Source organism: Natrix helvetica (genome assembly GCF_964273705.1).
Source record: "Natrix helvetica genome assembly, chromosome: 2".
Lineage (NCBI taxonomy): Eukaryota > Metazoa > Chordata > Lepidosauria > Squamata > Natricidae > Natrix > Natrix helvetica.
This window is the reverse complement of record NC_138552.1, coordinates 200227348-200252981: the sequence shown is the minus strand read 5'-3', so window position 1 is coordinate 200252981 and position 25634 is coordinate 200227348. Positions and strand designations below refer to the sequence as shown.

Below are 25634 nucleotides of genomic sequence, written 5' to 3'. Positions count from 1 at the left end.
AATTATGCAATGGTTTCCACAATGGTCTGATTTGCAGTTTTTATCTTAAGAATTGTGGTTTTGCTGTGATATTACGGTATGTATGTGAGCCAGAGTGAGAAAATTCATGTTATTGATACACTGATATCACAAACATCTCTCCAGTTTCTAGAGCACTTTTGTAATGCTTTGTAAACAGTGCTAGGTTGTTAAAAAATAAAGTGAAGAGGTAATGAATGAATATTACAGAATGTCCTTCAGTTATGACTATTCATTCAGCAACTGTTTGAATTTATGATTGCACTAAACAAAGGGACTTATGACCGGACCTGGAAGTTCCGACTATTCCAGTGTCCCTGGAGTCATGTGAACAAAAAGTTTCAGGCACTTTGCAGTCAACTTGCACTTGAAAATGTTTGCAGCATCTTAAAATCACGTGGTTGCCATTGTTGACTTTCTCTACTGGTTTCCCACAAACAAAGTCAATAGAAGTCACAAGTTGCTTAGGTAAGTATCCCCCTCTTCCTTTCTTTGTGTTATGGCCTGCCAGCGGCCAGCAGAGCTGGCAGCAGATTCGGACAGCTAGGAGGTTGGGGAGGAACATGGGCCAGTCTGGAGTCTGGGGAAGGCTCTGATGAGGGGTCTGTGTCAGAGGCAGAGGGGGGGGGAGGCAGAGCCATATGCCAGTTATCAGCTACCTTCAGAGTCAGACATCAGTGAGGCAGACAAACAGCTGGAGCCTGTTCCCAGTGTGCGCATGCACAGAGTTGCCAGACAAAGGGAACAGCTAAAGAACAGGGGTAGACTTGGGAGTAAGGCCACAGGTGGATGATAAATGGCTCTCCCAGAGGAAATAAAAGAGGAGTGAAAGGGGAGTGGAGTTTGCAGGAGACAATTAGTTCCCTTAATTGGTTCGTGACTCTCCGAGACTCCTTGCCAAGCTTTGCAGATATCAGTCTGGCAGCTCTCCAAGCCAGCTAAGGTCTGTGACTGTAAATCCTCCCTTGAAAGACTTTGTTGGATGTGAATGAGCAGAATTCACAACAAATTAATAAAAGGGGTTTTTGTCGGGACAAGGAGTTTGCTTCATGCTCTTGGGAAGCCTCGGTCAGAACACTTTGTTCATACACACAGTACCCTCCTCACCCCTTCGCTTACTCACCAGTGCCCTCTTTCCCCTGCCTCTCCGCCTTCACCCACAGCCATGCACCCACCAACATCCTATTTCCCCAGCCTCTCTGCTTGCACACACAAATCCTGCACCTTCTTTTCCCAGCCTCCCTGCACTCACATACACATATGCTAGTACAGTAGTCCTCAACTTACAACAGTTCATTTAGTGACCATTCAAAGTTACAACAGCACTGAAAAAGGTGGCTGATGATCATTTTTCACAGTTACAACCATTGCAGTATCCCTGTTATCATGTGATCAAAATGCAGATGCTTGGCAATATTTATGACCGTTGCAGTGTCCCAAAGTTATGTGATCGATCCCCTTTTGCGACCTGACAAGTAAAATCAACGGGGAAGCCAAATTCACTTAACAAACAACTGGGTTACTAACCTATCAACTGAGGTGATTCACTTAACAACTGTGGAAAGAGAGATCGTAAAGGTTGGTCGCAAAACTCACTTAACAAATGTCTTACTTAACAACAGAAATGTTTGGCTCAATTGTGGTTGTACGTCGAGGACTATCTATACACTATGCCAGTGATGGCGAACCTTTTCGGCACTGAGGGCCAAAAAGGGAGTCGTGCATGCTTGCTCACGCCTCGCGTGTGCACACATGTTCGTCTGGGCCACAACCCGGAAGAGGAGATACCTAGGGGTCCTGCAGGCACCAAAAAATGAACTTTTGGGTTTTGGCGCACGCATGTGCCCCAGCCAGCTAGTCTTCCAGTTACTGGCGTGCATGCATGTGCAACAATCAGCTGGCTGGCGTGCATGCTTATGCCAGGAAAGAGAAAACCATCTCTTCCAATTTCCGACACTGCCTCACACACGAAGGCCAGCTGATCATCATGCGCGCATGCGCGCCAGAAACCCAGAAGAAGAATGGGTGATGTTGCGTGTGGCAGGCAACATGGCTCTGCGTGTGAGTTCAGGCACACAATGCCATAGGATCTCTGTCACGGCACTATGCCTTCTTTCCCCAGCCTCCCTGCACTTGGACACATGCATGCATGCACCCTATACTTTACACAACCTCCCAGAGCTTGTGCCACACTGCGGCAGTCCCCTCTAACTTGCACACAATGTGCTTCAGGACTCCCAGAGCCTCCCCCATCCCTCTGCAGCACTCCCAGACTCCTTACCTGAGACTCCCTGTCCTGCTACTTCCTTATTGTTCCACATTTTCCTGGTGGTTACAATGACAATCAGGTCTGCCTGGACTGCTGTCACTAAGTTATGGGATCACATGATGTCATGCTTTACGACGGCATGGCTTAATGATGGCAATCTCAGTCCTCATTGCCATTGTAATTCAAGGACTGTTTGCGTGATGTTTTAGAGTTCATCTCAGATAGGAACCATACGGACAGAATTCCGTAGCTGAGCTCAAATGTAATATTAAGCCAAGGTTTGCTTGACTACTGTCATTAAAAATAATTTGCCGTGTTAGTTACACTAAGTTTAGAAACAATTGTGTTAGGCCTTATAAACACTTATAGCTGCATGGGTTGCAAAACTCTAGATCAGGGCTATATGCCTCACAGGCTGGCCATGCCCAGTTTAGTGAAGGGGGGAAAATTATGTGATGCCGCCGTGATGACACAAATTTGATGCCCCTGATTTAGATGATCACCATATGGCAGCAATAGAGATTCAGAGCCCTAAGTCTGCTATTATCTAATGGAGAACAAGCAACACCATTCAGAAATTTATCTGGATTTTTGCAGTGCACTAAGACAAATTAAACGGGATCACATTATAGAATGTGAACCTGATTGCCAAGTAGATTATGAGGGCAGAAGAAAGCGTCATTCATCTATTGGGAAGAACCTAGTATAACTTCTACTTTAGGCTAGATTGATCTATTCTTTTGATTCACGGTTGCAACTTTGGTGATGCAATTTTTGTAAAGCAATAATGGATTCTTAGAATATAATATCCAGTCATAGATGTGCTGTTACCTTCGGAGGATAAATGCATCTTACTCTTTTGGTTTATTTAAAATGAAGCAAGTGTAGTAAATATAAGAAGATATGTAATGAATATCTTCCTCCTGTTAATCTAAATCATTCATGCCTAAAACAGAGATCGAGATTTTTGTCTGAAGTCACAAGGAAATTAAATACAGGGTATTAAATACAGAAAATACAACTGCAATATGCTTCAGAATTATACTTCTGGTTTTAGGTTCAGTCATTGTGTTTGGGTGTTGGCACAGTATTTCAATAGGCACTGACAGAGCCACAAGATGGAGCTACTGGCAAACAAAACTCTATTAGAACAGGAGGAAAAAGGGTAGTTTCAGAGTAGAAGGCAAATAAATCCTGGTAATGTATGCATATATATGTTTTCATATGTATGTATGAAAACATATGTATGTTTTCTTGACAACAGTGGGGAAATTTCATTGTATTTATTTTGTACAATGACAATAAAGGCTATACTATACGAAATGATTTGCTTTCAATTTTTTTAAAAAAAAAATTCTCACAACTATAGTATTTCCTTTAGTATTTTACCCAACTGCTCAGCAGGCCTGACTATACTTCACAGCTTCCAACCCAGATGATAATCAGCTAGGTGGAAAGGAAAGCTGTTCCTGTAAATTATGAATGCCATTCTTCTTCTTTATGGGCTAGGTTAGTTTTATCTATATTTTTGTCTTAACATTAGGCTCTTTTATTTGCAACACTTTTAGGTCAAGATGGAGAAATTCCATTAACTTGAAGGCCATACCATAATTGGCTGGTGCCATGCCATACTCCAAAAATGTCCAGGGCATTCTCTCTCTCTCTCTCTCTCTCTCTCTCTCTCTCTCTCTCTCTCTCTCTCTCTCTCTCTCTCTCTCTCTCTCTCTCTCTCTCTCTCTCTCTCTCTCTCTCTCTCTCTCCCTCCCTCCCTCCCTCCCTCCCTCCCTCCCTCCCTCCCTCTTTCTCTCTCCCTCCCTCCCTCCCTCCATCCCTCCCTCTCTCTGTGTGGGTGCATAGAGATAAAGTTTTGGCATCTTGGTTCTAGAATACAGGTAGACTCATCTTAAGCAATCCAAGGTAGGGATTGTGGGAACTGAACTGCAACTTGTCTGAAAGGTACTAGGTTGAAAAAGGTGTGGAACTGTCTGTTTATTGCAAGTCATGTTGAAAAATCAAATTAATATGGGGTAATGCATAAACAATTGTTTTAACAACTTACTAATGGAAGATTCAATTAGTGTAGAACAGAAGTCTCCTACCTTAATGAAGTCTGGTATCTATTTTGTCTGTTTTGTATGTTAATGATAATTGTTATCTTAAGGCTTAGTTCTAAAAAGAATATAGCAACAATGTAATTTCATATATATGCAATATTTACAGTTTCTAGTAATGTTAAGAACAGAACAAATCACTACCGTGAACTCAAATAAGACAATTGAATGGCACAAGACCACAGACAAAATATTTTTTGTCCTTCTGTAGAAAATTAAAACCTACCCCTCTCCTAGAAAAATGAAATATCCTGGGAAATATTGAAAAGGCAGAATATTATATTTCCCTGGATAAGAAATGGAGAAACATATTTTTAGGCAGGAAACAGACTCACTCTTAATAGCTCCCACCTCTATCAATGGGCCATTAAAAGGCCTTAACCAATCTATTATATATAACAAAGATCTGCCCCCTTCAGCTCCAGGGTGATGGGATTAAGGCATGATAGTATTAGCACTTTACTCATCTCACCACAGGACATCTGGGAAGAAGCAATGCTCAACCAAACCTGGACTCAAAACACAGCCTACAGAGTTGTCCCTGCATGGTCCCATGGGAGTCTGACAACCAATCAGAATACAAACTCAAGTTCAAAGCCCAGATAGGGCATAAAACCAGGGAGTTTCAACACCTCCACCTCTTTTTCTTCTTCAACCAACAACTGTAAGCATGTAATCCCCCTTTTCTGTTCAGGAGCTCAAGCCATTGGTCCTATCCACCATTAAACCATCTTTCCAAGCAGCCTCCATGTTTCCAGTGTCTTTTTCCCCACTTGGAGCTGAACCCAGAATGACATTTCTTCCAACACTTCATTAATGAGAACACATACACACCATGCTGTTAATCTACTATCTTGTGCATATTGTTTATTTTAAAACAATATTGTAAAACTCAGGATTTAAAAGAAAATTCTAACTTTAAAAAACGCAATAGATATACAGTACATATCATGGAATTTACATACAAAAAAAAAAAATCTGGCAACATTTTTTTCCTTTCAATTCAGGGCCACAAGCTTGAATATAGTACAGGATAACATGTTATAACTGTGTCCTATTTTGAAAGAGATCTTTGTTATCTAAATAAAGTCTTTGGACTTGTGGAGAACATGCTACTTTTAAAAAAGTACATTGAATGTGAAGGCTTAAACCCTGGAGCAGCTGTTCAGTTGTAGGCTGCTATTTTGCCCTTTTCTTCCTTCCACCATTAATACACTTAAATATGTATGTCAATACCACATGATTTAGGATGCCCCAATATTTCATGTTATTATTGTATTCCTACCCACTGTCAAAAAATAAAAAGGGGAAATCTGGGAAGTACCAGAAGGAGTATCCATCAGAGCTTTAGTCATTTCTCTTTCTTTTTGTCCCTCCCCTCTTTAAAAAAATGTCTCTATGAACTCCTGGTTTGATAACCCACATGCGAAGCTTTTGCAGGATTAGTTCTTAATTTATTGCTTTTACTGTATAAATAGAAAGAAAAATAACCAAAACAGCTAGATAAGAAAAGAGAAATTAAAAACCCAAACAAAACTGAACTCCCTTCAAAAAAGAAAGTCACAAAATGCAGATCATCATTCTCAGACAGCGTGGCCATTAACCAGGCTGCTAATGAAAAACTTGGGAACTGCAGCAGGTTAAAGGGATTAAAGAATAACACCAGATCCAGGCCTTAATTCCCCAGAGGTGCATTCTGCCTTCAAGAAGTCGTCCGTCTGCATCAAAGCCACTGAACCGTGATTGTACATCTCAATCCTTTCTTTACATAAAGAGGATTTACGGAAGGGAAAGCCTCAAGGGTCAGCACTAATATCTTGATCGTAGCAAGACTTTGCAATTGAACGATTTTATTCTTCTGGCCAAGGACAGGTTGTGAAAGAAACATATACTGTATGTTGTGTCTGAGTCTAATGTGTGTGTGTGTGAGAGAGAGAGGGGGGGGAGGCAGAGACAGAGGGAGGCAGAGGCAGAGAGGCAGAGACAGAGAGAGAGACAAAGAGACGGAGAGAGAGGGGGGCAGAGAGACAGAGAGAGAGACCGAGCAGACAGAGAGAGAGGCAGAGAGACGGAGAGAGAGGGGGGCAGAGAGACAGAGAGAGAGACCGAGCAGACAGAGAGAGAGGCAGAGAGACAGAGAGAGAGGCAGAGACAGAGAGAGTGAGACAGATAGAAAGAGAGACAGACAGACAGAGAGAGACAGAGAGAGAGAGGGAGTGAATGTATGTGTGTATGAAAAAGATAAAGACAAAGTTTTTCCAGAGGGCTTTGGCGGCTGAGGCCATGTTATATTTGGGTTTTATTTATCTCTATATTTCTATATCTAATTTTGCTTTCTAGTATTTTTCCACAAGTGCTGGGTCTGCTTTTTTTGGATCAACTAAGTGTTGATTCATTGGTTCCAATAGGCATTGACCATCTAGCTTGTTGGTTGAGACTGACATCATGAAAGAGTGACTGGCCCAAAGTTATCCAGTGGGCTTTCTTGGCAAAGGCAGAACTAGAACTAGAGTTTCCTGGTTTCTAGCCCCTGGTGCCTTAACCACTAGACCAATCTGCCTCTTGCTTTGTCTTTATGCTTCTATATTTTATTGCATTTTCTTATTTTTTGAGTTGTTGAGTGTTTTGTGACTGTGATGGGATATAAATTTCATTAATAAAATAAAGAGAGGGAGAAGAGAGGAGAGAGAGAGAGAGAGAGAGAGAGAGAGAGAGAGAGAGAGAGAGAGAGAGAGAGAGAGAGATCCAGATTTGTGGACACTTGTGGACAAATGAGAATTCTTTCCAGAATTCCTAGAAATTTGGAACTTATTGAACATGAAGCAACGATAGCATTGTTGTGTGTGAATTTACATATGGATAACCACTTCTATTTTTGAGATTTAAGCCGTGTGGATTCTATGAATATTTCTTGATCTAGCCTAATCCTTTTGGATTTTGTCATCCCATCTGTCATAGTATTTTCGGTTATTGCATGCTTGTTGGTAGGGGAAGGGAGAATGAATTTATAATTTCCAGGTACTCTGAGAGGGAGTGTTTACTATGGACCTGCTTTTCTGGTGCTGTCACTGGTTATGCATCTATTTACCCCTATCTCTTTTTTTCTGCAGTGGGATCCTTTTCATTGTCAATTTAATTGTCATGTAGTTCAAGCATCATCCTACACCAGGCCAGAAAGATGTTAATATAACTCATGTATAGGTGACATATGCTAAATACGGATTATTCGGAATGCTCTTACATCTTTCTTGCCTAGTTTACACCATGTAACTTAAAATAAGCAAGCATCTCATCACAAAAAGTCTTGTGCAAGAGGATTCAATAATTTTAAAATATGAATTTAAGAAACATAAAAATATTTTATCAACTAAGACTGATTTAAAATATCATTGTTAAACCATTTTTTTCTCTTGTTGATCTTTAATTGCTATTTGAAATTCTACCCTGTACATTTTAAAATATTTTTTTCCAGTTGTATAGATTATAAAATAGAAATGTTCCTGATGTACCGAGAAACATTTTGTTTGTCTGGTGGTAAAATTATTGCGAATGCCTTAGCCCCGAATATGGAAACAAAGTTGTTTTGTTAGGCTGCCACAATGGAGAAAATAAAACAGCCGTCTGCTTGCTTGCTTGCCTGCATTATTTTTACCAAGAACCCAAGGAAGCAAATATATGTAACACATCTTCCCCCTCCTCCTATTTTCCCCACAACAACAACCTTGAGAGGTGGGTCAGGCTGAGAGAGAGTAACTGGCCCAAACTTACCCAGCTGGTTGTACTTCTGTCAATGCAGTCAATCCAAAGTAAATATTTTCGTTTATTTAGCAAGGAGTCCTTGCATTTTCTTTTATTAAAAGTACAAATCAGAGGGGGTTGCTCCCGGTTCAGCCCAGATTGGGCGAATCAGTAGTGGCGGTGGCAGGAGGCTCAGCCCCTCCGCCCAGATGCTTCTGTGCATGCGCGGAAGTGTTGCGCGGGCACGCAAGCCAGTAGTAAAAAAAAATGGAAATCCACCACTGGTATAAATGTGAATTTACAGGTAGTCCTCGACTTACAACAGTTCATTTAATGACCGTTCAAAGTTACAACAGCACTGAAAAAAAGTGACTTATGACCATTTTTCACACGACCTTTGCAGCATTCCCATGATCATGTGATCAAAACTCAGATGCTTGGTAACTGCTTCATACTAATGACCGTTGCTGCGTCCCAAGATCATGTGATCACCTTTTGCAAACTTTTGACATGGAAAGTCAATGGGGAACCCAGATTCACTTAACAACCGTGTTACTAACTTATCAACTGTGGTGATTCACTTAAAAACAGTGGCAAGAAAGCTTGTAAAATGGGGCAAAATTCACTTAACAAATGTGTCACTTAACTACAGAAAGGTTGGTCTCAATTGTGGTCATAAGTTGAAGACTATCTGTACTTTGTTCCCTAAATTTAGCTTAAAACCTATTTTTGTAGTTTTTTGTAAACCTTGGACATTGCATATCAGACAAACATGGGTATTAAGGGTTAATACTATTTAATGGGACTTCTGGCTTCCTTTCATTTTTCACTAAGTCTCTTCAAGAAGCACCAGAGTACTATTAAATATCGTCCATAACTGTAGTGCATGCTAATTGCTCCTATCCCTGTAATCAGTTTGGGTTCATATGCCATGCTGCATGATATTTGGTTTGAATAAAGATCAGCTCAGCCATTATGGAGTCAATGCTCATGTCTGTTTGATTGTTTGTAACCTTCAATTGATCACAGTGCAACAATTTTTCCATTAATGTCTCTCAAATGGGTTAACTTACAGAGTGAGTCCAAAAGCAGGGATACATGACTCCCCTGGGACTGACATTTGGCAAGCTTGTAGCCGCTTCAGTGCTGCCGCACCACCACAGTCAGCCGCAATCACACAATCGTCATTTCTAGCACTCCTGGCCGGCCTACAAGGAAAGTCAATGGGGAAGCTGGCAGGAAGTCAGAAATTGCTTCTGCTCCCACTGCTTCCCCTAACCCCTTTAGTCATTCCCTTTCTCTGTTTAGATAAGGAAATACCTGTGAAATGATGATTCAGTTGGTCATGAGTTATCTAGTAAAACTTTATTTTTGGCTTAGTATGATGTTTGGTCTGTCCAACAGTGTTTTCCTCAGGGCTGCAGTTAAGCAAACCACAGGCCAGGGCTGCATGTGAACAACGCTTAAGACAAGAATGAGTCCAAAATCTTTTTCAGGGCAAAGTTATCCATGCATGCTTATTTGATGAATTAGAGAACATTTCTCCCAAATAGATATGTAAGCAATAGAATGGAATAGAATATACCGTATTTTTCGGAGTATAAGACACAGCGGCGTATAAGACGCAACAAGGTTTTGAAGAGGCAAATTTTAAAAAGAGAAGTTTTTACACTCTGCAAACCTCCCAAAAACGGCCCGGTTTTCATGAAAACGGGCCATTTTTTTTATTTCAAAAAAAATAGGACATGAATAGTCCTTAGGAGGCTTGTAGAGTGTTCCTGGGTGTGCGTGCAAAAACAAACAAAAAGCGGCCTGTTTTTTGAGAAAATGTTTTTTGTCAAAAAAAGAGCATTAGAAAGCTTATAGAATGCTCCTGGAGGCTGGGGGGGGGGGGCAAAATTGAGCAAAAACAGGCCATTTTTTGCTCATTTCTGCCCTCCCCAGCCCCTAGGAGCACTCTGCAAGGCTCCTAAAGGCTATGCATGACCCTTTTGGTGAAGGGGGCGGGGTTTCTGGGGGCAAAAAAATACTGTATTCAGTGTATAAGACGCACCCAGATTTTCAGCCTCTTTTTTTAGGGAAAAAAGTGCATCTTATACTCTGAAAAATACAGTAATTCTTTATTGGTCAAGTGTGATTGGACACACAAGGAATTTGTCTTTGGTGCATATGCTCTCAGTGTACATAAAAAGACAAGATACATTCATAAAGAATCATAAGATATAACACTTAATGATAGTCATGATGATGTGCCCCACAGTGGAAGAGGGCAGAGAAGTAACTGGGTGGGAAGGGGATGAGATGACTTTTTTATAGCAATAGCAGTAGCACTTAGACTTATATATCGCTTTACAGTGATTTACAGCCCTCTCTAAGTGGCTTACAGAGTCAGCATATTTCCCCCAACAATCTGGAACCTCATTTTACCAACCTTCAAAGGTTAGAAGGCTGAGTCAACCTTGAGCCTGGTGAGAATTGAACTTCTGGCAGTCGGCAGAATTAGCCTGCAATACTGCATTCTAACCACTTTGCCACCGTGGCTCTTACCATGCAGAAAGGGGGGAAAGTGGTTTGGAGGACGAATAAAATAGTCCCTATATCTGTTGGTATTTCAATAAAGAAGCCACAGTACAGTAGCTGCATGGTCCCAGGAAAATACAAATTTAACTTAATATGGAGATGGTGATTTCGTATGGCAAGTCTGTTGCACCCCGGCAGCATGTCCTTGACTCAAATGTATTTTTCTGACTACTGTGTGAGCTCAGAACAAGTGTCCTTTCTGTTTCATATCCAAATAACTGTATATTCCTAGTACACTGATTTGCGAGATGACTGTTTAAAGGACATCCATGTATCTTCCTTGGTCAACATGTAACTAGGTGCAAAACACAACCACATTCTATCCATGAAAAGCCAAAATTCTCTTCTCCATTGAAAGTATTTCTAAATCAAATTCTCTTTCATCAGATTAAATGAAAACTGGCAGAAAACAGCAAAGTACTTTTTCTGCCTAGCAATTGTTTTTTTTTTTTTAATACTGGGCATGCCACCCAATTTCTTTAATTAAAAAAAAACAAGTGTAGTTTTATTCTGACAGTTCAGAATCGTAAATAATTTTAACTGCTTAGCAATTCATTTCAAGCTCTGGACACTTCAAAGTTTACTGACGTAAAAATCTGTTTTGTGGAGCCCAACCTTCCCCAAAAGATGTTCAGTGAGAACCAGAGCCTTGTCTGATTATTATGGATACACTATGGGACTCTTAGTCTTTTCTACAGAAGCAATTATTTCAATGGCCTTTCTTCTGTTTTTTTTAAAAAAATATTGGCAATAAAACCACATGCCTATGAAATCGCATTTAAATCAAGCTCAATTTAGATACTTTTTCCAGCTTAGTTTTTTTAATTACATTATAGTTATTTTACAGTAATGTTTTATTATTGCTTTTTCAATATCTTCACTTATAATCAGTACGGAAGATGCAAGGTAAGAAAAAAAATCTTTTAAACAGACAAACTCCAAACTAGAAATGCTCATTTATTTAACAAATGTAAATAAACTTTTAAAGGTTTAGGAATATTATTACAAACTGCAAAGGGTGTTTTTGTATTACAACTCACCTTCCTGGAGACGTCAGTGGCACTTTGTCCTAACTACACTCATTGCTGCTGTTGTCAGCATCAACCTTTGTGCTGCATTGGTCAACGTTCCCCAGATAAAGTGCCAATGTTTCATGCAAAGGGTGAATCCTCTTGCTTTCTAACTCTTCCTTTTAACAAGGAGATACTCAAACATTTTCTGTCCTTCACATCCGTCTCCTATGAAGAAGTTGTGTTTGAGCTCGTACGATGATCTTTTCTGTGACTCTGCGAACTTAAGAAGGAAAGGAAACAAACAGCCTTGGGTTTCTTTGCTTTGGTATGGTTCCTTGAGGATTGATTGGCGGGAGAAGCTGGAATCAAATTCACCTACCTCCGTTTGCTGGCTTCCCTTTCTTTCAACTTCTCGTGCCCCGATGCACCAAGAGCTCCAGCCGTCCTCCAGCCGCTTCTGAGGGGAGCCCAGCCAGCTAGGGTGTTTTCAGCTGTTCAGGCCAGCTTGCCTTTGCCGCGGGAGACGGAACACAGAGAGGACATTCCGGCAGCCTGTTTTCCTGCAGCTGAGGAGACGACATTCATGGACCTCCTTTTTGATTTGGATATGTCACTGTTGTCAGGGCAACTGTTAATGGTGGCGTATCATATTTTCTTCTCTTGGGCTCCGTGCTGAATATTTCAGTAAGCAGAAGAAAGAAGATACCGGGAGGGAAAAGGTGCTGCATCAGGAAGGAAAGAAGCCCAGGGACCTGACTGAACAAATTAAAGCTCAAAAGGGAGGAAGAGTACGACAAGGAGGGGGGGGGAGGAGAAGGCATTCCAACCAATTGACTTTTAATTAAGCCCTCTCTCTCTTTTTTGGTCAAGGTACAAGAAATTGTAAGCTCCTATCTGCCAAGTGCACGTTGGTCTCTCTCTGCTGTTTGCAATCAGCTGGGCCCTCACAGGATGTGTTACAAATGAATCCACTGCTTTGCAGCTAGCTGGAATTGACATATTGTAGGTGGGGAAAGGAAAGGACCAGCAGTAATGCCAGGTTCAGCAGCTGCTCTCCGGCAAGAGCGACTGAAGAAGCCAGGTGGGAGGCCAAATACACCTGTTCTGTTTACCATTAATGAAGAGGACGAGCATCAAAAGAGCAACCATTCCAAGAGATCAAAAGGTAGGCATTACTTTAGCCAGGCAAGTTTGAGTTATCTATAGACTACATCCAGCATCGCGATGGTGGACTACCGCATGTTGCTATTCTTAGTGCTTTCTTCTTTTTTTTTGCATTGGGTAATCATATTAAAGGTAGGCCTCTTGGATTGTTAACTGTTGCAAGTTGCTTCTTGTCTTGATATTTATCACATTAATAAGCAATCTTCTAGACATGCAGTTTGTTAAACGGAACGCTGTTAAACAAGTGATGAAATTTATTTCTATGCAAGAATAAGTACTTGTTTTATTCTTTTGGCATGTATTAGTAAAATGAAGGCATGAACATGGAGAAACTGGCCTTTGAGAAATTTGCTCTCAGTTGTTATCAATTGTGTTATATGCATTACTGCATGAACAAATATACTCAGATAATTTAAATATTCATAAAGACCCATATATTACTTTAGCAAAATCGCTTGGCTTCGTGATTACTTTATGTCAGGATTCTTGACAAAATCTTATTTCTGTAACAGTCCTGGTCTCACTTTATCTGAGTTGTTATAAACTTAATTACTAAAACTTTAGATTACTTTGCCATCAGTTTTTCATCTTTTATTTGTAAATTGAACATTGGTTGACTTGAGTGTGTTTTTTTCTTTTGCATCCTTGGCTGTGATAAATAACTTACAGATTCTAGAAACATGAGGTGGGGATTGGGAACAGCCATCAGATTTTGGGCAGTATTTGTGAAAGAGGCACCATAAACTTTAATAGCCTTGTGGACTTAGTAGGTTGTTTATTTTTCCTCTTCATTCAACCAGACAACTAATAGGACTGTTTGACTGGTTAATATTTACCGATTTAGATAAATGGACATGGTTATTTGAAAGTGACAGTTTCTTTCATATCCTGCTCTGAATCACTAATATCCGGGAACTTAGCTTCTTTAAAACATATGTGTTAAAATATTTAACAAATTTAAATATTTTATTTTAATTTAATTATTCCAATTTAAATATGGAAAAAAGGGTGAAAATCCTGAAGAAACTAAAGTAATGATTATTTGAAACAGTTCCCTTCCATGTCTCTTGCTGTCCCAGCAGTGTTTATATTTTAGTGTGTTTCCTAGCCATGTTAGAATTCTACAATATTGTAAATCTACTCTGTGCAGGTACTGTAGGAAATGTAGATCCAGCAGGCTACTTAGCAACAAAGTCTTTGCAAACTTGCTTGTATTAGTACTTTCTAATTTCTAGGATACAGATTCTCTCCTGGACAAACTCCATATTGGAATGTCCATTAGGCACTCAAAGTTTATTCTGCAAGATGTCCTGGAAAGGATAAATTGGGTGCCAATTGATTGTTGTTAATTAGGTGAGGGCACAAGAATGTTGCAAGGTAGAACATATTCTGTGCTGGGGGAAAAAAGAGATTTATCAAGTTTCATTTGAATATCTAGTGCAGGGGTGTCCAAACTTGGGAACTTTAAGACTTGTGGACTTCAACTCCCAGAATTCCCCAGCCAGCCATGCTGCCTGGGGAATTCTGGGAGTTGAAGTCCACAAGTCTTAAAGTTCCCAAGTTTGGACACCCCTGATCTAGTGTACTTCACAATCTCATTTTTGTTGCTGCAGTATCTTTGGTGTCTGCATATTTTTACTGTAGTTCCGTAAAAGTGTGCTGGATTATTTTAGGTCAAAACTAAAATTGAATTCATTTTGTACCAAAGTTTCAGATTACTGGGCTTGCCATTCTGTGATTTCTCACTTTTTATACTTATTTTGAATGCCTAGTAATCAATTCAGTTTTCAGTCCCTCCCTTTGATGGTAGTAGTTTTCAACCCCTAAAGTTGATTATATTATTTCTGAAGTCAGTAAGTAGCACACACATGCTATCCTTGTATCCTTGGCAACAATTTGAATAAGCTAGTCACAAGTTTGTTTTGGCTAAGAGACTTTTTATATGATGAAAGTTGGAGCAAAACATTAAAAATGCTGACTTTCTAATTATTTGTCTGGAAGTTAATAGACAGAGTTTGTATTTTAGAATGCTATGGCTCCATATAATATGTAGGGAATATTCATTTATTTTTTATGCCATTTTGTGACCACAAATATCGACATTTTGTCCCCACAACACTACTCTGAATTAAGAGCTACTAAGCCCTGGAAAAAAACAGCTTTCTGATGTTGAAATAAAATGAAAGATGACGTCCCCATGGGATAGAGTCTTTTCATTTCTATATTGCTATCTCCATCTGGATGGCCAGAATAATGTTTAACATACCAAACACATGTCATTAATGTATTTATTTTCCAGACATGTATTTAATTTTCCCATTTTCTGTAAATCTCAACATGCCAAACATGTGGCAAATAACAACATACTTAGTATGAAATACAGCTCAGTAACAAACTTATGCTTAGTTTTTTGTCATTCTTAAAAATTGTTGTTGTTTTGAAATGGAATGTAAAGAAATTGTTACCTAGGTCCCTAAAGCATGGACGAGGCTAGACAAAATCTGTGTGAAAACAATAATATTGAATTTATTTTTGTTTTTTTCTTTGATATTTTTTTTAGCATAAATATCTTTTTATTCTTAGTTTGGTGCATGACAGGGATATCTATCATGACCACAAACACTTTAATATGATGTTTGCGTGATAATGAAGATGTTTCTAACCAAACTCTTCATTCTGTAGTTCAAAAAAAGATGAGAGGTATTTATTTTAATGATAGCTGTATGTTTTTCACTTTTCATTGTTGTGAAAATGTGAAGGGGAAGATATGTGATTGTTGCTTAACTTATGAAGCTTGATAGCTGTTTTTACTGCTCATCAGTTTTTACATAAGTGCACTCTGGAGGATTGGATTCAGAGATTAGGAGAACAATTGTACTGTGCTCATTCAATAAAACCTGCTCCCAAATTCTCAACATGCCAAACTAAAGAGCTTTACTCATGAAAAATAACCCAAGAGAATCTTCTGGTTATTGAGAAAGAATATAGGGCATGTTATGAATAGATGTAGACAAGCCATAGAATGATTGTCTCTTTAGATTGAAATGACTAGTTGCTCAGGATTATGGGAAGTTGGAAGCCCAGTGCATCTGGAGGGCACTAAATGGGAAAGGCCTATTTTAATATTTTTCACTTGACTATTCTTGTTCCAGTTCAGATATAGATTATGATTGTTAGTGCAGACTTTGATGGCATTGTTGGAAGAGGGCCCAAGTGTGCTGCTGGCACTTTTCTTTAACCTCGGAAGGAGTTTAGATATCTCTTTTCACAATCAGTTCTTATTCTGTCCTGATACACCCATTCAGACAGCATTAACTCAATTACTCATAAAGCTCTTACTGTACCTTTCTATTCTTTAAAACTTCTCCTTCCTTTCACAACAAGGCAAAACTTGTCTTTCCAGTATGGTGTTGGTGAATTGAAAGCTGCCAAAGCTTTAGCTAGCAGAAAACACAGGGGTGTTTCTAATGGCCATTTCATGACACAGGTAACTCGGGTGGCACAGCCACAAAAGCAGGCAATGACAAATTGTTGATGTTTTCACTTTTCCGTCCAAACTGATAATGAGTAAAAGACTGTACCTAATAGATGCTCATTATTATGAAGGATTATTATGAAGGATGACCTCTCTGGCAAAGCCTTTGAATAACCTTTTGCTTAGCAGCAGGGGTGGGCTGCTACGGGTTTGTCCGGGTACAGGAGAACCCGTGGCTAATGTTATGGCTGGGTTGGAGAACCTCCAAAACCCACCCCTGGCTGGCCCCGCCCCAGTGGTGGTTTCAGACCGGTTCAGACCGGTTCGGCTGAATTAGTAGTAGTTTGACGGCCTTGGTGTTGGGACTGGCAGTGACCCAGGCCTGCCACGCCCCTGAACCAGTTCTCAGGCGGCACCATACATGCTGCCATCTTGTTTTTTACTTCTGTGCATGCGCAGAGCAATTTTTATTGCTCTGCGCATGCACACACGCAAAGCATGCGGAAAGTGTGTGTGGAGTGCCCACAAGCGAAATGGTAGTAGTGACTGCCGGAACCCACCTCTGCCTCTCCTCCCAGGAGTCTCCATGCTGTCCATTTTGAATGTGAGGTAAGTGCAGGGCCCATGTGGAGGCTCAGGAAGGGGGAAAAACAGGCCTCCGTGAAGTTCCAGAAGATCAGAAACGGCCTGTTTCCAGTCTCCGGAGGGCCTCTGGAGCCCAGGGGAGGCAGTTTTCACCTTCCCAGAGGCTTGAGGAAAGCCTCAGGAGCCTGGGACTGGAAACCCACCCACCCCCTGTCCTGGTGCAGGAGGCTGACTAGGCCAAGCCCACCATGGCCACGCCCACCCAGCAACCAGGAGAGCACCTGTTGCTGAAATTTTTGAAGCCCACCGCTGCTTGGCAGGTACCTTGGCCTTTATGCCTGCTGGAAGCCAAAGGGATGCTTGGACAGATATCTTTTTGTAGAAGTGGTCTTAGAATTTTGCTAAAGACAATTTAGGATTAATTAGAATGGTAAGAGAGAAAGTGGTACCAGTGTATCTTAAAAGAAAAGCAATAGCATGTAAAATTCGTGGAGTGTGAATATTTACATGGGTAACTACAATTAAATCAGTACATGCACACTTTGAATCATAGTTCTGAAAGGAAGTTTTTTAAATGGTGAAGATACTACATCTTAACTGTCAAATGGTTTGACAGTTCCGTCTCGATCTTTTAAACAGATGTAAAGGTAATCCTCAATTTATAACAGTTCATTTAGCGACCAAAGATACAATGGCATTGAAAAAAGCATAAATTTTTTATACCTACGACCTTTACAGCATCCTCATGGTCACATGATCAAAATTCAGATGCTTGGCAGCTGGTTCATAATTATGGCGGTTGCAGTGTCCTGAGGTCATGTGATCAGCTTTTGCGACCTTCTGCCAAGCAAAGTCAATGGGGAATGCGGATTCACTTAATAACCGTGTTACTGCAGTTAGTTCAGAACGCAGCCGCGCGGGCTGTGATGGGGAGTACTAGGTACTCCCACGTAACACCTCTCCTGCGCGAGCTGCACTGGCTGCCTGTGGTTTTTCGGGTGCGTTTCAAGGTCCTGATTACCATCTTTAAAGCGCTCCATGGCACAGGACCTAGTTACTTGCGGGATCGCATCCTCCCACACACATCCCTGCGGCCAATTCGCTCTCACAGGGAGGGGCTTCTCCTGGTGCCGTCCACTAGGCAATGCCAGCGGGCGACACCAAGGAGTAGGGCCTTCTCTGTGATGGGCCCAACCCTCTGGAATGACCTCCCTCCCGACATCAGAACCACCACTGACTTCCACTCCTTCCGGCAAAAATTGAAGACTCACCTGTTCCGATTAGCGGGCCTGGCATAATTACAACTGTTACCTCCTGGTAGACGTATTATTAACTGGTTATTTTAGGGGTATTGCTTTTAATTTAATTTGTGTGTTATTTTTAGGGGTTTTAAAATTATATTTATATATACTGTCTAACTGTACAGTTCTTTTTAACTCTATTTTTAACCTCCTCCATATTTAACTTTATATATTTAACTTTCTTATTTATTATATTGTGATGTATTCTTTGCATGGACTGTACACCGCCCCGAGTCCCTTTTGGGAGAGGGGACAGTCTAGAAGCACAGTAAATAAATAAGTAAATAAATAATAAATAAATAAATAAATAAATAAATAAATAAATAAATAAATAAATAAATAATAATAAATAAATAATTAATAAATAAATAAATAAATAAATAAATAAATAAATAAATAATAAATAAATAAATAAATAAATAAATAAATAAATAAATAAATAAATAAATAAATAAATACTAACTTAACAAATGCAACAATTCACTTACCATATTTTTCGGAGTATAAGACGCACCTTTTTTCCTCTAAAAAGAGGCTGAAAATCTGGGTTTTTCTTATAGACTGAATGCAGCATTTTTTGCCTCCTGAAGCCCTGCCCATTCACCAAAATGGTGTATATATGTTACGGTGAAAGACCGAAATCTGGTGAATGTCGACATTCACCGGTGAAAGACCGAATATTTCATTACATTGTTTTACATTCGGACCTTCACCGGTGAATGTCGACATTCACACAGTCGCTTGGTGTATGTCTGAAAATACCCTTATCCTCTCGACACCCTTACCCTAATACCTCGGCTCCTCGCTTCCTTTTAAGCGTCTTCTTAAGGATCGCAGGTTTAAAAAAAAAAAAACTCCGCGAATAGAAGACGCTTAAAAGGAAGCGAGGAGCCGAGGTATTAGGGTAAGGGAATTAGGGTAAGGGTGTCGAGAGGATAAGGGTAATCCTCTCGACACCCTTACCCTAATCCCCTTACCCTAATACCTCGGCTCCTCGCTTCCTTTTAAGCGTCTTCTTAAGGATCGCAGGTTTAAAAAAAAAAAAACTCCGCGAATAGAAGACGCTTAAAAGGAAGCGAGGAGCCGAGGTATTAGGGTAAGGGGATTAGAGTAAGGGTGTCGAGAGGATTACCCTTATCCTCTCGACACCCTTACCCTAATCCCCTTACCCTAATACCTCGGCTCCTCACTTCCTTTTAAGCGTCTTCTTAAGGATCGCAGGTTTAAAAAAAAAAAAACTCCGCGAATAGAAGACGCTTAAAAGGAAGCGAGGAGCCGAGGTATTAGGGTAAGGGTGTCGAGAGGATAAGGGTATTTTCGGACATACACCAAGCGACTGTGTGAATGTCCGAATGTAAAACGATGTAATGAAATATTCGGTCTTTCACCGGTGAATGTCGACATTCACCAGATTTCGGTCTTTCACCGTAACATATACATACATCCCACACCCAATTTTTGTAATTGGATTAAAATATATATAGATTTATAAATGGTAAAAGAAAGGATGAATATAAAACATAGAAGATAGGTATGCATGTGCTATTTGAAGACAAAGAAAACAACTAAGACAGCCTGCCTAGGGGTAAGGTAGGGCTGGATTAGTGCTGATGCACATCCTTGGCATATCCTTGGCATAAACAACCTGCTGATCAGACAAACATTTCCAGGGAATTGAACCATTTTCTGGTAACTCAAAGGTAGTCGAAATATTATTTCCTGCACTGAGATAATTGTGCAGATCACCTGATTGCCATAACTCTTTCAAGATTGAGCTGATGAATTAGTTGCTGGAGTGTTTTCCAACTCCAGAAGTCTACGACAGAGCAAAAAATTCAGCTTGTGACAGCAGCATAGGAAGTTTGTCAATCTTGGTTTAAAATACAGCAGCAGACAAAAACAGATGGAATCAGTTCTTTTAACACAACAAATCAAGTTCTGTTGAATATGATGGAACTTTTCTTTGTGTGTGATCGTATAGAATTCGTCTCTGAAACTCATATTTAGGCACCTCAGTTTTTTTAAAAAATAAACATCATGAAGAAAATTGATGGTAAGCAGATATATTTCATAATTGCATTATGCTAATATGAAGCAACAGGAGAAATGCAAAGCAAATTTGACTAATTGAGAAATGACATTACGGCAAATAAGGCTGTTACAAAATAAGGATCACAATTGGGACTGGTATATTCAGTCCAGGATAGAATATGTTATGCAATTCTGGCCCATGAAGGGATCGAGTCTTTGGTTCAGCCTTCATTCTTGCAGTTGATCCATATCAAGTTCCCTTTTCTTTTGTTTGGAAACATGAAAATTTGAAAGAGTCCTGGTACTGTATTTATTTCCATCTTGTAGCATTATGTAGCATTATGTAATATGAATTCAGGGGCCCACAGATATGCAAATAGGTGGCTGGCAGCACCTGAAAATAAAACAAAACAGAAAAGACCTCGTGCTGAATGAGGATGCAGAGTCATCTGCATTGTTTTCCATGTTTCATCCATTAAGATCATGTGGATTGGGAGCTATTAGCAAAACTTCGGAAAAACATTACTCCATTTTGGAGCACAAATCTGCCATTAAAACATAAAAACAGGGAGTTATGTATATTTGCAATATTGTCAGGGTTCCAAGTAATGCATCCTCCAATAGCAGGACTGAGAGGCAGGTAGATCCCTCAAAAACATGTTTATTGGATGCATCATATTGGCACAGATAGTGAAAACCAACTCTGAAAGTCCCTGCGGTTTCCCCCAGAATTAAAAGAGCAAATATTTCCCTCCCCAGATGTCACTGGCCACATTGTCCAATGAAAGTAGCTGGGAGGCTGCTTGGTCATTCCTCTCCTCCCTCTCTTGCCACCTGTTGGGATAACCTTGGTTCCCACAAGAAAACTTTTTGTTTTGACTGGTAGCCGGTCTATCTATTTCCCCGCTCCCTTCCCTCCTCCATTTCCCCCCCTCCCTTCATAGCAACTATGAGGCAAGAAAAGATGACTTCAGTCGGTTTCACTTCAGAGTTGACACATTGCTTCCTTTTGTGTTGGCAGAAGAAATTGTATATTGGACCAAATTCAGTGTGAATAGCATATGAACTTTACACAACAGATTCTGATCCGTGCAAAAAAGGAGGGCACAACAGGAGCAAGTCAGCATTTATTTTCATTATCTCTCTCATTGCTGTTACTTTGCTTCAGCATGGAATGATAGACCTTGAATTGGGCTATTTGTTTCCAAATTTCTTTTTGATTTAAGACATCTCAAGGACAAGTTAACTGTATTGAAAGACTGTGCTGACAGCATAGTTTAATTCGAAACTTATCACAGTGACAGCTCCAGTGACTTGAGGCAGAATCTGACTAATAGTGGGGGAGGGGGAGAGATCCTATGCTATGAAGTGCTCTTATCAAGTGGATAAACTGCAGCAAGAAAAAGATACACATTTGCGGTTCACATCTGGAAGTAAACAAAGTTAGATACCTAACTGATCAGTGCTGCACCCCAAAAATGGGGCTGATTTTTCAAGGCTTTTTCAAAATACTGGTTCACATCGTACTCTTTTTCAGTGTAAATAGGCTAATTAATAGTGGGGGAGGGGGAGAGATCCTATGCTATGAAGTGAAGAAGATACCTCTCCCTGTGCTGTAAGGGTCGACTGCAACATTTAGAAATAGTGTCGCTATCTGTAGGTGTACTTTCATACATCTGCTACCCAAGTGTGACAAAGGGTAATAAAATTTAGCCTTGGGTAGCTGTCAGAAACAGGGTTTAGAGCAGGGGTGTCCAAACTTGGGAACTTTAAGACTTGTGGACTTCAACTCCCAGAATTCCCCAGCCAGCATGGGGAACAAGTCTTAAAGTTCCCAAGTTTGGACACCCCTGGTTTAGAGCAACAAAGAAGCTTAGGTCAGAAAGAAGAAATCTTTTCAACACAAAGCAATACTCCAAGTCAGGGCTGTGAGGTCATCTACAAAAATCAGTCCATTTTACAAATAAAACAAATGAGTAATGCAAGTCATACCACATAGAAAAATGAATCCTAATAAAGACGAGGAACTTTAAGAGTCTTAATATTTGGGAGTGAGAGAGGCAGTGTAGTATAATGGTTGAGGCAACAGGTTAGAACTGGGAGCATGAAGCTTAGTTGATTGACTGTGGGTCATTCAAGCCATGAGCACTGGTGGCGCAATGGTTAAAGTGCAGTACGGCAAGCAACTCTGCTCAGAGCTTGGAGTTTGATCCTGACGGGGCTCAAAGTTGACTTATCTTCCCGTCCTTCCGAAGTTGGTAAAATGAGGATCCAGATTGTTAGGGGCAATATTCAAATAATGCTTCTTCGTTGTAAACTTCCCAGAGAGTGCTGTAAAGCGCTAAGGGGCAGTATATAAGTCTAAATGCTGTTGTCAGGCCTGGAAGCTATCTTGGGCATTGGATCTTCAGGCCTGCCACATTTAGTGCTGTGGGAAGCTGGGAGGGGTATTGTATGGAGCTGGGGAGATATATAATCATAATAATATTCCTTTCTCCCAGAGTCAAGTACATTCTGTCCTACACCTGGAGGGGTGTGACTGAAAGGCATATCCAGTTGGGATGGTGCTTTGATTGGACCATATGATGAACATATGGGTGCTGGGCAGGGACTTGGACTTTCTTTTGGGTGGGGAAAACCTGGAAGCTTTCAAATTCAGGTTTTCCCAGATGTGCCAATATGACATCTCTAATAAAGTGGAACTTTGAGGAACTTCAAGCCTCGGAGTCTTCTTTCATTGGGGGTGTTACTTGGAACCCTAACAGCTATTTCTATTCACTCTCTTCCAGCTCTAGGAAGCAGGCAATGACAAACCACTTCTAAAATCACTCTGAGAAAACTTCAGGGATTGGTTCAGGCAGTCACCAAGAGTGAAGACTGACTCAAAGCTTCCCACCCCCTTAAAGGTTGAGTAGGGATGGCTTCACAAACTTAAGAACTTTTCTAACCAGCAGGTAGGTTGGTAGTAGTATAATGGTTGAGGCACCAGGTTAGAACCAGGAGCATGAAGCTTAGTTGCAAGTAGGGATGGTCATTTACTTATTTCTTGTTTATCTTTCTGTGTTTGATCTTTTAAAGAACCTTTTAAGAATTTTGGGGAGGCAATTAAGCGATGTCCTTTCTCATTCTCCGCCATATCATTCGTTGAATAAGAAAAAGGGACTTGAGTCACTCTTCACCTACTGCTTGTTTAGTTCCACAAATGAGCAGCAGTTTTCCTAATTGATACTAGAGCCAAATGTCATCTGTGTCATGCAGTGTGGGAATGTTAGTATTGATACTTTCCCTAGCTGCTTTGTCTGGATTGCATAGCTTGAAATAAATCTATACTAGTCTCCCTTTATTTATTTATCAGCACAAATACAACACAAATATAAAAAGGCAACATTAAAAATAAAATTATGGTTTTCTGCCTGGATGGTCCTCTGTAATGAGCTGAAGGATAGAAAGGGGGAGTAGTGAGCACCCTCCCATATTTGGGCATACCAGGGGTTGTAACACAAATAAATACATTACATACATACATACATACATACGTACGTACGTATGTACGTACGTACATACATACATACATATATATATATATATATCTTGGGTGTGTGTGGAGTTCTGGCTTTGTTGCTATAAGTGGGTTGATTGGCTGTGTAGTTGCATCCTGATTAGTAGATGGAGTTGATGTTTGTAGATTGGTCGGCTGTTTCGTATCATCCTGTGTGGCTGAGGTGCTGGCTGTGAGTCCGTTGTTCTTTTGTGTTGTAATGACCTGGGTGGTGAGTGGGGTTTGCGGATTTGCGGTCTGGCCATGTGTTCATGGTGTGTGTCAGTTTGCTTTGTGTGAGGGTCAGAGGGGGGTGCAGCAGTTGGTGAACACTTGGCCAGACCGCAAACCCGGAGCCAAAATAGGAGGTTGCAGCACAAGACTCAGGATATCACTACACTAGAGCTCAGGATATTATCACATAGCCCAATACCCAGGTCGTTACAACACAAAAGACTAATGGGCACACAGCTAGTACCTCAGCCACACAGGATGTTACGAAACAGCCGACTAATCTGCATACATCAACTCCATCAACTAATCAAGATGTAATAACACATCCAACCAACCCGCTTACAGCAACAAAGCCAGCACTCCACACACACACACCAATATTTATAGAAAGACAGCAGCTCTGATCACACTTTGCTCGCACAAGCACGAAGCCGAAGGCACCAGCCTGAAGATGGCGAGTGGGACCTCGTTGAAACATCGCCAAGATACTCTCAATCTTACACGGGAAAAGACCCGAATACGCCAAGACCTGCATATCTGTACCTGTGAAAATCTACGATTATCTATCTATCTATCATCCATCTATCTATCTATCTATCTATCTATCTATCTATCTATCTATCTATCTATCTATCTATCTATCTATCATATGTGACAAATGAAACATTACATGAGTGTTTGTATAGCATTCTTAAACAGACAGCTAGGCAGTCTCCTCTGAGGATGAAGGAATTCTGCAAAAATCTTATCCTGAATACGGCTTTTATGTTTTTATGTCTCACTTCTACACCACTTAGAAGCGCTCTGTGAGGGAGATGGGTGGCTTCTAAATAAGATATATAAGTAAAGCCCTTCTGTCTTCGCAGAGAGCTCTGAGTTCTGTGATCAGGATGAGACATCTTTATGCTCCCTTTTCCCTACTCCAACGCCTAAGGCTTCTTGGGGGGAAAGTCATGTTAGTTAAACTGTCATATGTCCAATATAGATTCATAGTGCAAAGTGCATAGTACTAAGTTGAACAACTCCTGTATTGCTCCCACTTATGAGAAAGTATACTTGAAGTACTGTTAGAAGTGAGAATTCCAAACCTTAGCAATCAACATCAAATCTAAAACATGTCATCCAAAATGTGAGCCACCAAAATCTGTACTTTTTTTCAATGTGGCTTAGTTGCTTGGAAACATCTACCTGTTGTTCATGTTTCTGCTTTAACTGAAAACAGATAAAATCTAGCAACTAGAATGTCTTTGGATGGAAGAAAAGCCTTTCATATGATTTCTTGGCTGTTTTTAAAGCAGGCAATGATTTATTAAAAGGGTAAAGGTTCCCCTCGCAAATATGTGCTAATCGTTCCCAACTCTAGGGGGCGGTGCTCATCTCCATTTCAAAGATGAAGAACCAGCGCTGTCCGAAGATGTCTCCATGTCTCCTTCGGCATGACTAAATGCCGAAGGCGCATGGAACACAGTTACCTTCCCACCAAAGTAGTCCCTATTTTTCTACTTGCATTTTTACATGCTTTCGAACCGCTAGGTTGGCAGAAGCTGGGACAAGTAACAGGAGCTCACACTTTAAAC

The 25634-nt window shown here is 40.5% G+C and overlaps 1 protein-coding gene across 2 annotated transcripts in view; it reads left to right on the top strand.

Moving 5' to 3' along the window:
- MAP7 (microtubule associated protein 7) overlaps positions 1 to 25634 on the top strand; it is a 116289-nt gene that overhangs the window by 7711 nt on the left and 82944 nt on the right. Inside the window, exon 1 of one of the 2 annotated variants that reach the window (XM_081945098.1) lies at positions 12636 to 12894. The exons of the other annotated variant lie outside the window; for it this stretch is intronic. Within the exon in view, the coding sequence (XP_081801224.1) occupies positions 12762 to 12894 (133 nt within the window). The 5' untranslated portion in view covers positions 12636 to 12761. Of the gene's footprint in view, positions 1 to 12635; positions 12895 to 25634 lie in introns of those variants that run through there. 2 annotated transcript variants of the gene reach the window in all.